We start from the raw sequence: 18,833 nt of genomic DNA, 5'->3' as shown, positions 1-18,833 counted from the left end.
GTAAAAGCTGGCATAAAACCAGCATTTCTTGTTGTACTGCAATAAAAACAGATCCAGATGCATGCTCCATTGCTGAAAGACAGTGTCTAGAAACAGTTGGTTCAAAGCCCATTTGGGACAACTCTGGGATGTTCTGCTCAAGTTGTCTGCCAGAGAGTTTTTTACTCCAGGGAGATGTTCTGCCCTTAAGGTCACTTGATGTCGTAGTGCCCAGCGCCAGATGGTTTGAGCTTCTTGGGACAGAATCTTGGAATGTCTACCTCCTTGCTTTTTGAGGTAAAGCATACCCTTTGTGTTGTCTGTTCTTATCAACACAGCAGAACCTTGAACTCTTGGCAGAAAAGTTTGAAAAGCCAGTGAGATTGCTCCAAGTTGTAGGAAGTTGATATGCAGCTTCATCTGTGCTAGGGTCCATTTGCCCTGAATCTCCAGATTGTGTAAATCAGCTTCCCATCCTTCTAGAGAAGCATCTGTTGTAATGATGTATTTGAAGACAGGAGGAAGGAAAGTCAGCATCGCTGAGAGGCTGTTTGAGTTTGTCCACCAGGGAAGAGCTGCCTTCATGACAGGCGTGATGTTCACGAGGACAAAGCTGCCTTCTGAATGGATCCAATGGGCTTCCAATTGCTCTTGGAAAGGTCGCACCCTGAAACCAACATCAGTTATTAAGAAAATGGCTGAAGACATCAAGCCCAAAAGAGACTTGATTAGGCGAACTGAAGCGCACTCTCTTCTCAAGAGCAGGTGAGCCAGAGTGGAGATTTTTGCTGTCTGTCTACAGACTACAATACCTTGTCGAGTAATGTGTTGAGAGTGGCTCCCAGTAATGTTATCCTTGTGGAAGTAAAGACTTCTGAAAACGTACTGTAAGAGCCAGTGTTTGAAAAAGATAAAGACACCTCGCAGTATCCCTTGACGCCTGCTGGGAAGATGGAGCCTTTATCAACCAGGGATAGTGAGTGCCGCCTACTGAAAACCTGAGGAATGTGCGATGGCTAGGATGGATGGGCATCCTGGAGGTCCAAACTTGTAAGAAAATCTCCGTGATTGAGAAGCTGGAGAATTTCTTGTAGGGAAAACATATAGAAAATGATTGTTTCTTCAGGTAACTGTTGAGTTCCCTTAGGTCGTGGATGGGACACCACTCCCCTGATTTCTTCTTAAAGAGGCAAAAACAGGAGTAAAATACCTTTCCTTTCTGGGAATGTGGAACATATTCTATGGCTCCTTTTGATAACATGGCTACAACTTCCTGGCGAAGAAGAAATTGAGTGAATTCCAGAGTATGGCCATGTTCGATGCTGTCTAAGACCCACCTGTCTGTAGTTACTTTGCTTCATTGTTGTAAATAAAGGGAGATTTTGGCACCCACTGGATGTTGAAAAGGGGATATAGCCTGCACTTTGAAACTGCCACTGTTTCCTAGTGGTGTCTCTGGAGGAAACTGTCTGCTTTTGTCTTGGCTGTCTGGAACAGGCTGCGATGGTGGAGGTCGATAAGTTTGATGCTGCTGATAGGCAGGTCGAAAGGGTTGCTAATATGATTGCGGCTGGTATCTTTTGTATTCCCCCAGGATACGAATATGACCTGCTGCCATGTGAGCTGTGAAAAGGAGTCTTGCGGTATTGGAGTGTTCCGAGGAATCTAGCTGTCTCGGTGTCCATCTTTGTGGATTGCAGGGCATCATCGGCGTGCTTCCCAAACAAGGAGTCGTCATCAAAAGGCATACTGATGATCTTGGTTTGCACTTCTGGGCCTAACGACGTGGCTCTAAGCCAAACTTGACGTCGAAGCACAGCCACACCTGCCAACTGGCGGAAGCCAATGGATGCAATGTCCACTGTGCAGTTGATAATCTCGGATGCTGCTCTTTCACGCTCCTGTAGAATATGCATGGTTTCTGATTTCTTATCATCCGGCAAGAGATCTAGATACGAGGCAATGTCCAACCACATTTGGCGATCATAATGCTCCAGAATAGCCAGGGACTTTGCTGCGTGGACAGTTGCACCCAAAATCACAGTGAATTGCTTGTCAAAGTTATTCAAACGTGTACCCTCTTTGTCCGCCGGAGATGTTATTGGAGTGGAAAGATTCTTCGACCTTCGTTGTGAGACCTGAGAAATCACCCAATCAGGCTTCAGGTGCAAGCAAGCAGGTGAGTCCACTGGAGCCTTATACTTTTTTTCTATGCTAGGAAGGACAGCAGTAACAGTGACCTGTGTCTTCATAATTTTAACTCCTTCCTCCCATATATAAACAACAATTGGAATTGCTCTGATCACCTTTCTATATTGGTCCTTGAAATCATATAGAAAGTAGTCTGCCTGCTTAATAGTGAGGGGCAGTTGAAAACGCTTTGCTGCTCTCTCCATCAACATGTGGAAACCACCAATATCTGCAGGCATAGAATCTGCTTTTTGGGGTGGTGGAGGGGAGGTTGTCAGATGAGATAATCATCCCATTCACTGTTTGTGGTGAAGTTGTCAAGTTATCTCGATTTCCTCCCCGTCTCCTTCATCGTTGACATCATCACTGTCCGATGAAGAAGGGTCGTCTTGAGGTGGCAAAACAATACATGATTGCGGAGTCATCCTAGGAGTAGCAGATGGAGGAAGATGTTCTGGAGATGTATGAGGCAGTGCTGCTGATGATGGTGGTTGTGCTGCAGCTGGCGTTGGGAAGTGCTTGTAATAATCTTGCAGCATACCTTGTAAATCTTGCACTTGAGTTGCGGGAACTTGGACCAGGTCTGGTGGTGGCAGAGGAGGGGGATATTATTGGTATTGTCTTAGATAATGGTGACTCTAGTATACATGTTCAAGGTTATCTTTTTCCTCCTCATCTTTTTACTTTGTATGTAATTCAGAGGGACTCTGTGCTGTTCCAAACATTCCTTGTTTGTCATTAGAGTCCTGGATATCCAACAAATGGCTGGGTACAAGGGGAGATACTCCAGCAGGCAATGTGAAATCAGCATGGAAACACTGTGGTGAGAAGGCAGCCGTCAACAAGGTGTTCGACAATGAAGGCAATAATGATGTGGCTGGACTTTTGTTCCATTTTACTAATGAGAGGTGGATTTTCCTAAAATTTGCAGAGTCAACGGTGTCGTTGACAAAGTGGTAGTCCACTGTGTCGTCAACGACACGTTCATCGACGGTGGTACAAACTGAGATACCATCATCAATGCTGTTGGTAGTCTTAGTGGAATTGACCATCGTTGTTGAAACGATGGATCTCCTTGACTTTGTAATCATCGTCTATAAAGTGGTCATCGTCATTGCCAATACTGTCGATGTAGTCGTCGACGGAGTGGATGGAGATGGTGAAAGCATTGTCGGGCTCCCAATCACCATTGTCAATGATGGCTTTAAGGTTTTTGGTGTTAACAGCAATATTTTAACAGTGATTTTTTTTTCTTTTTTTTTTCCCCCAAACTGGTTCTGAGGAAGATTTAGGCTTGAACAGAAGGGCAGAAGAAGGCGTAGAGGCCTCAGCTTTTGAGTTAGAAGATACCCTCTTACGTTTTTCATCTTCTGCAGATCCATGATGGGTTTTTAAGGGTTTTCTTGTATAATGAGGGGAATGATGCCTAGATCTTTCCCTCTTCTTGGGAGTTGGCGAGGAGGTGGGGTACTCACTACCATATCCGTCAGAAACATTAGTTCTAGATTTGAGCCTTCTGGAGCCATATTAAAAGTCTTCCTTCATGATCTTTGAGAGTTTTTGAGGGGACAGTTATGCATATCTTGCAATCACTCACCTTATGTGATGGGTGAAGACAACATATACACTCATCATGAGGGTCTTCTGAATGCAGTCTTTTCTTGCCACAAGTACAAACAACCAGAAAAGTCATTTTTAACCAGTTCTGATACACTGGTGATGAAACAGATGCCTAAAGATCAGGATACCTGAAGAAACTGAGCAGAGCTCAGGAAGACTCCCTTACATACAATGTGTAGTGAAAATCTGAGGGAAGATGCCTCTGCTGGAAGTGTTCCAAAGGGTGCTGTCGCCTGATTGGTCATTGGTCAACTTTGGTACCTTTTTGAAAATGACTTAGATGGGCTGTAAGATGAACTCTGCATTCTCTTTGCAGCATATTAGACTGATATATACTGCTTACTATTGTACCGTGGGACTCCCAATTCGATGATAAGGAATGATTCAAACATTTGAATCTATGAAATGTACCCCAATATTGGAGAATGAAATGATCAACTATGCCAAATATAATGGGATGGTCAAATGACTGGTAGCCTTCCCACTTGTCTCCTTATTCCGTCCTTGATACAACTGTTAAAGCCAACAGAATACTCTAACATCAACTGAATTTAACTCTCCTTCATCCAACGCAATACAGTGCGGCCAAAAGATTCTTCAAGTATTTTGCATAATGAGAAAAAAGTGCTGAGTCTTCATTGATAATTCTGAATACATTTGCCACACTTTGACGCACTAGGCTGTTGCCCAACTGCACCGCCTTCTTGCCATCAAACTTGTTTCCCTCAACTCTGCTTTCAACTGTCCACTGATCTCCAGCCAAGGGTACTGCTGCCAACCAGAATCTCCACATACTCCTCAATCGCATCATTCTCAAACAGAATATGTGGCTGGAGGCATCTGCGAGTCAGCACCAGACAGGTAGATTGGTGAAAAGTGACAATCACATGCCTGGCCAGCAAAGCGCAATCCACTTTCCTGGCCTCATAGCCACACTACAGCATAAGGCTGCACCTTCTATTTCTCTCATCCAAGAGCAGTTCCTCACATGACAGATAACAACTCCTCACAGCTGAGGATAGTTATTTTGGCTCAGCACAAATGTTTGCATCTTTTTGATGGGGCAAAAACACCCATCTGCTGGACTCAAGCAAGTCCTTTAGCCGTGACATCTCACAAACTGTTGTGAACGAAGGGTGGCTGGCAGAAGTGCAGTCCGCATGGAGGTGGAATGCACGCTCCTTCTGGCTTTCAAATTGTCATCAACAGTCAGATCTTAGCAGGGTTCCTGCCAACACCTAGAATACCAACCTTCCAGTTTAATTGCCCAAGGATGGTCGCCATCTTGAAACAACAGTCTCTTCTTTATATCCTTTGGTTCTAAACTGACTCACTGGTTACCCAGAGTTGGCAGCTATACTGAATTCTTGTCAATTGCCTCTTGTACATACAACTAGAATGCCAACCACTGAATTGTTGTCAGAGAGTTACCACATTTTAAATTTAACCTACTCTCCAGAGAGTCACTTAAAAAAAATAATAAACACATATTACGAGCTGTAATTCCACTCTGCCTCAGCTTTAATGGTTAAGATTGCCTCAAAAGAGAGAGATGGACATGCCTCATTCCAACCAACACCCACAAAGGTATCTGAAATCAACCATCATGATCCAAGTTTTTGAAAATCATTGTTGCCTCAGCTCTTCAATGGTGAGCCTTAAACATTCAACGACACAATATCTTGTTGTCCTACCACTAACAGCATACAGTGTAACTCCAAAGACCAATATTGGGGTATCTTTCATAGATTCACATGCATGAATCTTCCCTGTCGAAGTGGGAAGGTGAGTGTAGTCAAACTCAGGGCATTTATAAGCTTTCCGATAACTCCTAAGTGCGTCACAAAATAAACTCTAAAAAGTTCAGTTTTTGAGAGGTGTTAGGCCCTTTGATTTCATTTTCTGTTATTAGTTTCAGACATCTTCACTATCGGGAAATTCTTCTCTGCAGCCATCTAGGCCCTCATGTGATATATTTCATACCCAGTAGACCTTGCTCCCCCGTTATTCCTATTCCTTGTACCCAATCACAGAGTGACTGTCCTGCCATTTGATAAGTTTTGTTTTGACCAATGACTTTGTGTTTCACCACTGCGCATATTAGTTGCTCAATGTTCACCAGTAGCACATGGTATGTTTTGTTCAGTTGAGCCGCCTATTGGCTTTGACATGGCATTAGCCATTACTTTCTGTATTCAGTTTAGCCGCCTATGGGCTTTGACATTGCATTAGTCATTACATTCTGTATTGTGCCTATTGGCTTTGACATGGCATTAGCCATTACTTTCTGTATTCAGTTGAGCCGCCTATGGGCTTTGACATTGCATTAGTCATTACATTCTGTATTGTGCCTATTGGCTTTGACATGGCATTAGCCATTACTTTCTGTATTCAGTTTAGCCGCCTATGGGCTTTGACATTGCATTAGCCATTACATTCTGTATTCTGCCTATTGACTTTGACATGCTATTAGATATTCTGCCTATGGGCTTTGACATGATATTATATATTGCATTTTGTATTCAGCTTAACTGCCTATTGGCTTTGACATGATATTCAGCTTAACTGCCTATTGGCTTTGACATGATATTAGACATTGCATTTTGTATTCAGCTCCGCTGCCTATTGGCTTTGACATGATATTATACATTGCATTTTATATTCAGCTCAGCTGCCTATGGGCTTTGACATGATATAAGACATTGCATTTTGTATTCAGCTTAGATGCCTATTGGCTTTGACATGACACTAGACATTGCATTTGATATTTAGGTTAGCTGCCTATTGCCTTTAACATGACATTGCATTTGATATTTAGGTTAGCTGCCCATTGCCTTTAACGTGGAGTTAGACATTGCAGTTGAGAATCCAAGCTGTATTTTTCCAAGCTGTGTTTTTGCACCAGAGAACCAAGATGTTTTGCTCTCACAGTAGACTAGACCTGATAAGAGAGAGTACATGGGCGTTGTTTTTCCTTCGCTTGAGCTTGGGAACGGGAGTAGTCTTGGAGACCTGGCCAGTCTCCAAAAGGCTTGCTCAGTTTCCCAGGTCTGAGAGGAGGGGGCACATCTTTGTAACAAATGTAACAGGCTGCAGAGAGTCAGATTCGAATCTGCCGGACCTCGTGCTGGAGCTTGGCGCCAGCTGCCAGCATCCCGTGTGGGTAGATGAAACTCTTTCTCGCGGCTGACAGGGGTCATCAGCTTGCAGACCTTAGAAAGATGTAGCTGTAAATAGTTCCTACACGGTGAAGTATTTGTTTTGCTTTGCATTCAATATCTTATAAATATAACCTGCTGTGTATATTGCAAACTGATATATTTTGTTTGATTAACGCGGACTTGAAAGCTACTAATTCGTCATTCATATAACAACAATAAAAGTCTTCTTTGACCTCAGAAGTGCATTTCTGTTGTGTTATGTTAGTGCTTAGAAACTAAATAAGAGGAAAGCACTACAGTGACCTGTTTCTGTATCAATATCCACCCCTAGAACATGGCATTAAAGATAGGAACTATCAGCACAATTAAAGCTGTTAAACCATTCTCCAGACATCCAAAACCTCCTGGAAATTAGTAATTTCGCCCTCTCAGAAATCACATCTCTGATGACTCACCCATTTTAACAGATCAATTGTTTACCCAATACCGTAAAATTGTGTGCAAAAACAAACATATGATTAGGTGGAGGAGTGGTCATTTTTTGCCATCTGTACAATCAATGTCAACACATATCACAATGGCAGCATTCTACATATCACCAGGACATAACTCCTCATTCTTATAAGAATTCACGAACTTCACCATGAATCTACAATATGTGTCCAATTTATGTATAATGTTAAGCATCATGCTACACATAAAATATGAACCTTTTGGGTTTTTCATTGTCAGAAAAGCTCACTAGTCCATGAGACTATGCAGGTACCTAAACCTCACTCTGTTCCTACATCAAAAGTCATCAAGAGTAAATTTCAAAACGTCTTAGCAATATAAATAGAACCCATGAACTGTTCAACTTTCCAGGACCAATTGCACAACATCTTAGCACTTCTTTTTTCACAATTTCAGACTTAAAGACCTGATGCAAGTAGCTAAAGCAGTTACGAATATTAGAGAGTCAAACATACTCACTTTTCTATGTGCAGCTAAGTGTATGAAATTAGTTACTTACCTGTAACTGCAGTTATCCAGTATTGGTATCTTTCATAGATTCACTTGCTTGAATCTTCCCCGTCGAAGTGGGACTCCCACTTAGGCGACAGGGAAGATTCAAGCATATGAATCTATGAAAGATACCAATACTGGATAAGATGATGTTATGTCATTTACTGGTGCCTCGAATTACTGAAATCATCAACATTTCTAATCAACAAGGAAGGGTACCACCTATACTAAAACAAGCATTTGTCACTCACCTGCTTGGAAGATCGACTGCAGACAGCACCATCTATTGCAACTTCAGACCTATTGCCAATCTGCCGTTCAACAGCATAATTTTGAAAAAGGAAATCACCAAAACTTTAAGACTACCTGGAATCTAACAATCTATTACACGATCACCAATTGGGCTTGAGGCCAGGAAGAGGAACAGAAATTGAATCAACAACACTGAGTCACCCTCCTATACTATCACCAAGTGCAAATGAGAATGATGTTCAACAAGAACACCTTTTGACCCCCCTAGATAAGTTTTGTGGTTAAGAATGCCAATCAACAATTATCGAAACTGAGAAATATTACACCATTCCTTTGGATCTAACATCTCAAACTTACAAGACAAAATGATACTTCACAAATTAGAGTACTGCTACTGCTGAAATACAGGGCTGGGAATAAAATCTCAAATTCACACTACAAAGGATTCAAAACCAATCAGCCAGACATTTTATTCACCTTAAAAGACTCAAAACATCCTCACCACCACTGATGAACCTTCAATGACTCCCAATACATTAAAGAATGAAGTTCAAAATAGTATGTACAGTGCCTAAAAGCATTACACAAATCTGGGCCTAACCTAAGAATTTTAGGTCTACCAACTCTTATAAATGCACCCAACTCTTGCCAAAACAGTCAGGCTTTTTGAGGTAAACTACTCAACTATATAAGCTCTTGCCTACGGAATATCCTGTCACCTGAATTGAGAATTCAAGAGAACCACTGCCATTTCAGGAAAGACTTTAAAACCATTCTGTTCACAGAACCTTTAACCCATCTCCTCATTGCAAGGCCAATGAGTAAAGACTTTCACGAGGTCCTGGTTGCATTATTTTGATACTGTTTTGAACCACATGCTCTTTTGTTAATATCCTCCCTGCCTTCTCCTACATGGTTTCCTTCCTCTTATCCTAGTAGCGCTCTAAAGAGACCAGTTTTTATGCTCTCTATCAACTCCTATAAATAAATGCCCAATGTCCCCAGCAAAGTCATAAATGCCCTCGTTAGTGATATCATCCGTGACGAGTGAGGTTGTGAGCAGTGCAGAGGAGTTAAGATTACAGAGATCATAGTACCTGAAGAATTTCAGTTTATTTGATAGGTTTCAAATGGGAACAATAACATTCCTTTTTTTTTTTTTTAAATAACCCTTTCAGATGTGCCAAGTATTTTATTATTTGTCAAGGAGACAAATATAAACCCGCACTAATTAAGCACTCGGGCAGCTACAAAGTCACAGTGTCTCTTTATAACACCAGCTTTAGGAAGGAGGGGAAAATAAATAACTGAGCACACGAAATGCAGGCTTAATAATTAGCCAGTACTTATAGGTAATTAAAAAAAAAAAAAAAAAAAAAAAAAAAAATGCTAACTTTTAACCGGCTTTGCCACTGAAGAGTAGGAACTATTTTTAGGCAGTTGTGAACAAAGGGAACAGGTTCTGTGCCATCGCTGAGAGTGAAGGGCTCCTAAGGGTTAAATGGGCCGACCCACTTCCCCACGCAGTGTGCTGTAGTGCAGCAGAAGCACAATGTGAATGAAGCCAGCCCGCTGAACAAATGCCCCTCTACGTAAAAATATTATGTAGGAATTGTTTTGTAAAAAATAATAGTCTGGTTAGTTAACTGAAGCAGTCTCAAAGACCAGACATAATATCACATCTCATCCAGAGGACCAGAGTCAAACTACCTACCACTAAGAGCGCATACCGTCATCAAGTGGTCACAACTTCATAGGAATTACTTCAGGTCTTGTAGAACTCTTTTTGAGAAGCATGGTTTAAATACAACCTACAACACACAAGTTGTTTATGGCTTTCAAGGTTTCATATTTTGTTATGGTTTCAAGTCAAGAACAAATGAACTCTTGTTAACATCACAATAAGTTACTACCTGCACATTTCACTGTTAAATGCAACTGAAGTGCAAGATTCTTTATTCTGAGCTGAAGGCATATTGTCTCCAACTTTTACACACTAAAGCCACCACAGGAAACTCAACTCTCAGTTTTTCTTCTTAGGCACATTTTATTAGAAGATAGAACTGTTTAACTTACCAGATTAACTGCCTGACTAAATGTCTCTTTCCAGAGCTGGTGCTTATACTGCACAGTAGTAATTAACACAGATATGCTGAGTTGTTACTTGACCAAAAGACCAGATCTCAAATTCTCCATACCTTTCATCATAGCTGCTTAGTTTCGAAGAAAGAATGGTGTCTGAATCTTTGCTGTTACTCTCATTCTTCCAGAAAAGATCTGAACTATCATCCCATTTGCTGAAAGAACGACTTCCGAATTCTTCAGAATCATCCCCATATCTGAAAAAATAAAAATCATTACACTACAGCTCTGCATTTTGTAGACAGCAAGTGCAACACATGGAACTTGATATCTTTTACTCAACTCATGCAATAGTGTGTCCTTAGCCCTTGGACCAAATACTTAGGTACTGCACAGTCCCCTGAGCAAGCCTTCTACTCATCAATCATAAGTACAGTATGTTACAATAGACATAAAGGAGATATTAGAAGCAATATGCATCAATTTCACAAGGAACACAAGCATTTGGTTTCAATATTGAACTTCCTGAACATAGCCTGATCATTTTAAAAGCAACATGTTTAAACATTTCTGTTAGTTAAATCTGTTATTTTATACTTAGTTTTCTCTCTTTAACTTCTACATTGTTAAAAAAATACTGCTTACTTTTTACATGCTATCACAGCACTGGTGGTCTTACTACTCCTTTCTCTTCCCTTTCACCTCTACGCCTGTACCACTTGGGACCTGTAGTTCTATTTTGGGAGCCAAATGTTCCCCAAACAGCCTGTGAACACTGCATCAAGACCAAGTCCAATGAATGGAAGTTTTCACATGGGGCTCAGGTGGCACCTAGGCTCCCTGAAACCCAGAGCTTGGGGCTGGAGGAAGCAATAAGCAAACGTTCCAGGGCTGGAATGCCTTTAAGTCTGTTCAAACCAACTAATTTGCACGATTTAAGGATTGTCACCAGCTTTTCTTTAATCTTTTCCCATATGTGAAAAGTTAGGAATTTACTCCTGACAAGGGCAGAAGTAGAAGTTATCCTGCAAAAAAAGTGGTTTGAGGGAAAGTGAATTTGTAAACCCTCAACAGATTGTCTCATTTGCAAATCTATACATGCATATTTGCTCATGCTAAAATACAGTTCGAAAATATTTTCTAGGAGTATGATTTCCTGGTCTACTTCTGTAACTTCTTGTGAATTCATGAAAGCCAATAATTCAAAGACATATACCACGGGTGCACTTTTGTGACTTTCTTTAAGAATTGGGCCCCTAATTAGGTCTGGCATCAACCAAGACATTTTGTTTTTATTAAAATTCTGTTTTTCTATCAATTGGCTGGCTTTACTGTGAGTGATAGCATTCTGCTCTGCCACAAGAAGCATACTGGTACACAAAGTAGTTTGTTCAGTGCCAGAAACTACTGTGGCAATGCGTGCTTTATGGGGTTAATGTTTGTTACAATAATGAGGGTCTGGCAGCTTCCACAACAGTAAATGGTTACAAGAGCCATGTCAAAACAAGACATGCATTGACAAAAGCAAGACTGACCACCAATGTCGGATAGGTTGAGTTTGCCAGTGCTAGTTTATTTCATTGCTTCCCATAATCTTGTTGAAAATGGTTACAGTGATGTTGCATTATGAATATGTTTTGGAATTACTAGCATGCATCAACACATTTTACTAAATGATGGTTCAAAGAAATACTACCTACAGTTTCAAAGTAATGTTCAAAACGTTTTTTTCTACTTGCATTTTCTTGCTGAACATTTTATTTTGGAAGCAAATAATTATCAATCTTTCTTACAAGCTTCAGCAAACATTTGGATCTAATCAGAGAGTTATACTGTTAAACTTTTCAAACATGTATGTACACTTTTTTTTACTGGAACCACTGTCAATAGTGCAGTGTGACCTTAAACGTTTATTTAGAGCGCTCACCCTAATAATAAAGGCTTTGCATTAATTAAATACAAGTTCGAACACCATTAACATATGGACACAAATATTACCTCAACTGCCTGCAGTTCCCTTCCCACTAAACTGGCAGCCAAAGGTTTTGTGCTGCAGGGGGTTGGGCCTTCTTGTCCTTGTTGGGCCTACTTGTCCTTGACCCCAAATAATAAGTCCTGGGCGTCGGGCCACAGAAGTAACGGAATGCCATACATGAGCGCACTGAAATCATGTACATGTCACACATAATTGGAACATTTGGCAGTTGTCATGGACTAGATTGAACCTCCAGAAAAAAGGGCCAGCATCTCATCCCAGAACTCCCATAGCACTCTTCTTCTGGAATTTCCAAGAGCAAAACTGGCCCCCTGAGTCCCCTTACCACCAGCCTCTTCCTGGCGGTGCAGCGCTGCCCTGGCGGATTATCACCGCCGGGGCTAAAATGGCAGGGTGCGACTGCAGCGCTACCGCCGCGGTCAAAATACGCTGGGAGGCACCACCAGCCTGTTGGCGGTGCTCCCGTCGTTTTTGCCCTGGCGGTCAAATACCGCCAGGGTCATAATGACCCCCTAAGATGCAGTAATCCAACCATCCAATATATTTGAGGCCACACTGCGATGAGTGATTCACTCACGTGAAATCCTCATGACAGAACTGCATGAACATTGCTTTTTCCTGCCAGACGACTAACATGAATGAAGAATCATGTGCATAGCTGTTTATGTAGTGCATTGTAGTTGTATTGTCTGTCAAACACCAAAATAAGATTGATTTGTATATGTGAGGAAAAAAAGTGGTCAAGACAAATAGGTTCACCCTAATCTCCAAGAGATTAGAGAGGCCACTCACATTCAGCTCTTCTACATGTGCTACTCATCTGTCACCGAGGCAGCAGCCGCTTCCTGAACCAAACAATCTTGAGTAGTAAACACCTGACTTCTCAACAGATTTCTTTAGAAATAATTTTGCAACAGTCTTAGGTTATGGGTCAGATGTCATAGGAGCCCACGGCAAATACTGAAAACATTTCATTTGTAGCCATGTCTCAGGCACCCACATAAGTAAGAGATCATGCCTATTAGTCAAAGAAATTGCCCTGCCTAAACCAACTTATCAATACAAATATGGAATCGTGGACCCCCAGCCATTAGCCCAAGCTCCATCACAGAACTCTCTACCACAGGCCAATAAATTTAGCTCTCCTAATTGGGGTATGTTTAGATTTTAGAAGAGAAAAATTCAATTTTGAATAAAACAATCAGTGATGTTTAGAGAACAAGTCAAGGCTTCACATGGTATACATACTTTAGAAGATAATCTTCTATGTAAGAGAAAATTGCAGTCCCTGCAAACAAAGATGTGCAGCCTTAAAAATCATCACTTGTGGCACCTAAAGTCAAAAAGTGGGACTCTTCACTGCCTTCAACTATGAAGCACAGGTACTTCCTATGAGCTGAAAGCATTGGAATGTGTGCTGCATATCCAAAGACACTATCCAATCTCCAGAAACTGGGGCTGCTTGACCAAAGCCATAAGAAATGTAATCCTCAGTTGAGTTGGAGACCTTGATCTACACTGCTGAGAAAGCCATAGAAGTAGCAAATGAGCCAGCCAAATGAATTTAAATTTCACCAGTATTGAGCCAACTCAAGGCTGTGGCTGGACATCTGGCAAAGATCCAACAATCTGGGACTGAATGACCCCTCACACCAAGGAAGTGTCCCTGTCCCTCATAACAAAGTCAAGTGAATCCATCACACACAAACCTAAGCTTGGAGGACTTTTTGTAATCAGCTGTCATCAGTTTCAAAACCCATGCCATATATCCAGAGAAATGGTCATCTGCCTTCTTTACTTACTGTCACAATAACTACTTGAACCTAGCTAAATTACTGCCAGCATTCACACAACAGCAGTGATCCAGAGGCAAGAGCCTTCTCTGTCAGGGCATCGACCCTCTTGGACCTCCTATCAGTAAGCAAAGGGGGCACGACATTAGCCCCCCTTTAGATAAAGGCTGCATGAACTATGTGAGGAACCAGTACTAGACGATTCGTCAATTAGAAATGATAATTTGCGAAGCGCATATTTTCCACAAAACAGTACTGGGACTAGCATGCCGTGTATTAGATTTTTCACAAAACCCATGAGGGGGATTGCAAAATGTTTCCACAAAGGGAAGAACAGTGGTCTCATTCACAAGCTGTTTATACAAAATTTCAATTTGCCATGTTCATAAAATCAACCCCCTGAATAATTTGTCATTTTCCACCAGGCTAGAGAAATCTGCTCCCAGAGTGCGATATAAGAAGGAGAATCATATGAAGGTGTAGTTGGGTACTTCTCTAGAAAGTGTGGTTAATGAGATTGTGGCAATCTGCTGACAGCTGGTAAATCTTACAAAGTCTCAACAGCACCCATTCATTTATTTCTCTAAAGCTAAAATAAAGGTACTGCTACTATGATGGCAACCTTAATCTTGTAAATGGAATGAGAGAGTTCCACACACTCAATGGACTCTTAGCACTTAGGGGCAATCATACACAAGTCATCAATTTTCTTTGAGAGAACCAGACCTTCAAGGCTGCACAAAGATCAATTTTGTATTTCCAGCTATTGTGCTCAAATTCTATATACACAATATACATAACATGCACTGAAAATGATGGATACTCTACCTAACCATAAATTCCTAACCTTGTGACTAGCCCCAGTCATCAATTTGAACCCAAAAATTATAAAGCAGTGCTACTGTGCACTGGCAGGCAGTGCTGTGAGAGACTGCATCAATGCTGCTCTGCTCCGGAAGTGACAGAGTTGCTGCAAGTGCCACCCATGCTCACAGACACTTACTGAGGACTGACCCAGAAGGGAATTTCTTGTGGGAAGTCTGGTACCACAATGTTTTCATGAATTTGTCCGCAACCTCAGACATGGAGCCGTTTGGTGAATTGTCAATAGTTTGGAGGCTGCTTCTTAGCCAATGTAGAACATATTTTAATGCAGAGGGCTCTCCACTGAGAAATGGTCCTTTTCTGCACAGTCCTTCCCTTCGGCATCCTAGAGAACCTCAAGACTAGCTGTTCGTCTACCTGATGTTCACAGGTGTGATAGACGTGGCGCCAGCCCGACAAGGAGCAGTCCCTATGATAAAGCAAGACACCCATTGGGTTTGTGAGGGCTCTGTCTTCTACTTTTAAGAGTGCCTTTCTGATGTGTGGTCCTTCAGTGGAACAGGGCACCTTACTTATTTGTACTTCATTTTGGGAGGATGTGCACTGGACCAGTATAACAATTTCTCCCTGTCCTTCCAATTTTTCATATCTTTGTAACTACTGTCCAGCAACAGCGTATTCGGAAGATGCTAAAACACTGGATCCATAGATCATAGCCAAAAAAGGAATTGTGCAAAATACATTTAGTATTAGTTTGAGTTTCGTCAACAGAATAGGAGCCAATCAGTGGCTTACAAATAGTTGTTGTATCATCTTTAGTGTAATTGTAATATTTGATGTTTTTGTAATTGGATGCTCTATCTTCGTGCAATGTTTTTGTCCAATGAAAAATAGTTTAGTAAGTTTAATTTAATGGTCAGTCAGCATTTGTCATTAGTTCAATTCTTTCCTGGTCTCCAGAGACCTCGCTTCGTATACTTAGTGTGATTTGCACTTTGACACTTCATGCTCTGCCAGTCAGTCTATTGACATTCTGGTATTTTATTATTTTCTGAGTTTATTATATCTGCTCAATACTGAACAAATGTTCTGATGGTTTAGTAAATTTCTGGTCCAAATTCTAAACCGTCCCCATACCCTTTTCCTGTCTTGAAGCGGACGCTGCTGTCCTTTTGATGAAGCTGAGACATTTGCTGTTCTATTAGGATAATCGTATAAATTAATGTCTTGTTCTTTGTCTTTTGTTTACAAGTACCAAACTGATGCTTAATGTGATGGCGCCATAGCTGGATGTTTTCTACATTCATGTTGCCACATTTTTTTGCATGAAGTCCAACATGTTAATGCTAATTAGTGGTTAGTGAGGTGTTACTCTCATACTCATGAATGGTCATTGACTTTTCGTCTGTTGATTCAATGTATTAAATTTCTCTTACTCACTTATCCTATTGCTATTGTTTTGTGTATTTTCTATTGAAATAATAATTCTTATTGCATTGATCAAACTTAGATTTATTTGTCGACTCAATCAACCTATGTTGTTTCATTATATGTATCAATTGACTTTGACTTTGAGAATAGTATTCGTGACCTCAGCATTGTTAATGTAGGGAAATAAACATTTTAACTTTATATAAACTGGTGTGGTTATTCATGGTAGCGTTGATTATGGTGTGGTTTTCATTGTCTTAGTAATGATGTTTGTAGTATTGATTGATAATTTATTTGATGCCTCTGACGTTTTCTTTGAAGCAGATTTGTTTTGGTTCATCAACCTATGGCATGAAATCCGCTATCTAGTTCACTGCAACTAAAATATAGCTGATATTTCTGCTTTCACACACATTTTTGTAGGGATGCAGCTCAAGTCCTTAACACACGTTTTTCTGGAAAAAAGATTGCGTGGGGAGGCTGGACCAAAAGGTCCTCAAGTTCACTCACTTTGCAAGAGGATGTCATTGTAACCTGGAAGATAGTTTTTAAAGTGAGTATGTGCAATGGACAACTGTGCAGTGGTTCAAAAGGGGTACACATCAGAAAAGTGAGCAACAGATTTAAGTCCTACTGTGGACTTAGATGATGTACATCTTTCAAGAAACACATCACAATCTGTGATGTGAACAAGGATTGTTGATTCAGCAAACATGAAAAGGCCAAGAGGGCCGACAGGTAACCTTTAACCCCTTCGCTGCCAGGCCTTTTCCCCCTCCTGTGCCGGGCCTTTTTTTGCCTATTTGGGGCAGTTCGCGCTTAGGCCCTCATAACTTTTTGTCCACATAAGCTAACCAAGCCAAATTTGCGTCCTTTTTTTCCAACATCCTAGGGATTCTAGAGGTACCCAGACTTTGTGGGTTCCCTTGAAGGAGGCCAAGAAATTGGCCAAAATACAGTGAAAATTTCGTTTTTTTCAAAAAAAATGGAAAAAGTGGCTGCAGAAGAAGGCTTGTGGTTTTTCCCCTGAAAATGGCATCAACAAAGGGTTTGCGGTGCTAAACTCAGCAGCTTCCCAGCTTTCAGGAACAGGCAGACTTGAATCAGAAAACCCAATTTTTCAACACAATTTTGGCATTTTACTGGGGCATACCCCATTTGTGCAATTTTTTGTGCTTTCAGCCTCCTTCCAGTCAGTGACAGGAATGGTCATGAAACCAATGCTGGATCCCAGAAACCTAAACATTTCTGAAAAGTAGACAAAATTCTGAATTCAGCAAGGGGTCATTTGTGTAGATCCTACAAGGGTTTCCTACAGAAAATAACAGCTGAAAAAGAAAAATATTGAAATTGAGGTGAAAAAACCATCAATTTTTCTCTACGTTTTACTCTGTAACTTTTCCCTGCAATGTCAGATTATCGAAAGCAATATACCGTTACGTCTGCTGGACTCCTCTGGTTGCGGGGATATATAGGGTTTGTAGGTTCATCAAGAACCCGAGGAACCCAGAGCCAATAAATGAGCTGCACCCTGCAGTGCGTTTTCATTCTATACCGGGTATACAGCAATTCATTTGCTGAAATATAAGGAGTAAAAAATTGCTATCAAGAAAACCTTTGCATTTCCAAAAAGGGCACAAGATAAGGTGTTGAGGAGCAGTGGTTATTTGCACATCTCTGAATTCCGGGGTGACCATAGTAGAACGTGAATTACAGGGAATTTCTCAAATAGATGTCTTTTTTACACACACTCCTATATTTGGAAGGAAAAAATGTAGAGAAAGACAAGGGGCAATAGTACTTGTTTTGCTAATCTATGTTCCCCCAAGTCTCCCGATAAAAATGGTACCTCACTTGTGTGGGTAGGCCTAGCACCCGCGACAGGATATGCCCCTAAACACAACGTGGACACATCACAGAAAACAGAGCTGTTTTTAGCAAAGTGACTACCTGTAGATTTTGGCCTCTAGCTCAGCCGCCACCTAGGGAAACCTACCAAACCTGTGCATTTCTGAAAACTAGAGACCTAGGGGAATCCAAGGAGGGGTGACTTGCGGGGCTCGGACCAGGTTCTGTTACCCAGAATCCTTTGCAAATCTCAAAATTTGGCTAAAAAAACACATGTTCCTCACATTTCTGTGGCAGAAAGTTCTGGAATCTGAGAGGAGCCACAAATTTCCTTCCACCCAGCGTTCCCCCACGTCTCCCGATAAAAATGATACCTCACTTGTGTGGGTAGGCCTAGCGCCCGCGACAGGATATGCCCCAAAACACAACGTGGACATATCACAGAAAACAGAGCTGTTTTTAGCAAAGTGACTACCTGTAGATTTTGGCCTCTAGCTCAGCCGCCACCTAGGGAAACCTACCAAACCTGTGCATTTCTGAAAACTAGAGACCTAGGGGAATCCAAGGAGGGGTGACTTGCGGGGCTCGGACCAGGTTCTGTTACCCAGAATCCTTTGCAAATCTAAAAATTTGGCTAAAAAAACACATGTT

General features: G+C 41.3%; 1 protein-coding gene across 2 annotated transcripts in view; it reads right to left on the bottom strand.

Moving 5' to 3' along the window:
* The window catches only part of ARFGAP3 (ARF GTPase activating protein 3), a 326,353-nt gene that overhangs the window by 84,871 nt on the left and 222,649 nt on the right, over positions 1-18,833 (bottom strand). For both annotated transcript variants that reach the window (XM_069228315.1, XM_069228317.1), the window contains one exon: positions 10,406-10,546. In XM_069228315.1, the coding sequence (XP_069084416.1) occupies positions 10,406-10,546 (141 nt within the window). The remainder of the gene's footprint in view (positions 1-10,405; positions 10,547-18,833) is intronic.

This window comes from Pleurodeles waltl, chromosome 4_1 (assembly GCF_031143425.1).
Source record: "Pleurodeles waltl isolate 20211129_DDA chromosome 4_1, aPleWal1.hap1.20221129, whole genome shotgun sequence".
Lineage (NCBI taxonomy): Eukaryota > Metazoa > Chordata > Amphibia > Caudata > Salamandridae > Pleurodeles > Pleurodeles waltl.
This window is presented reverse-complemented; position numbering and strand designations above follow the sequence as displayed.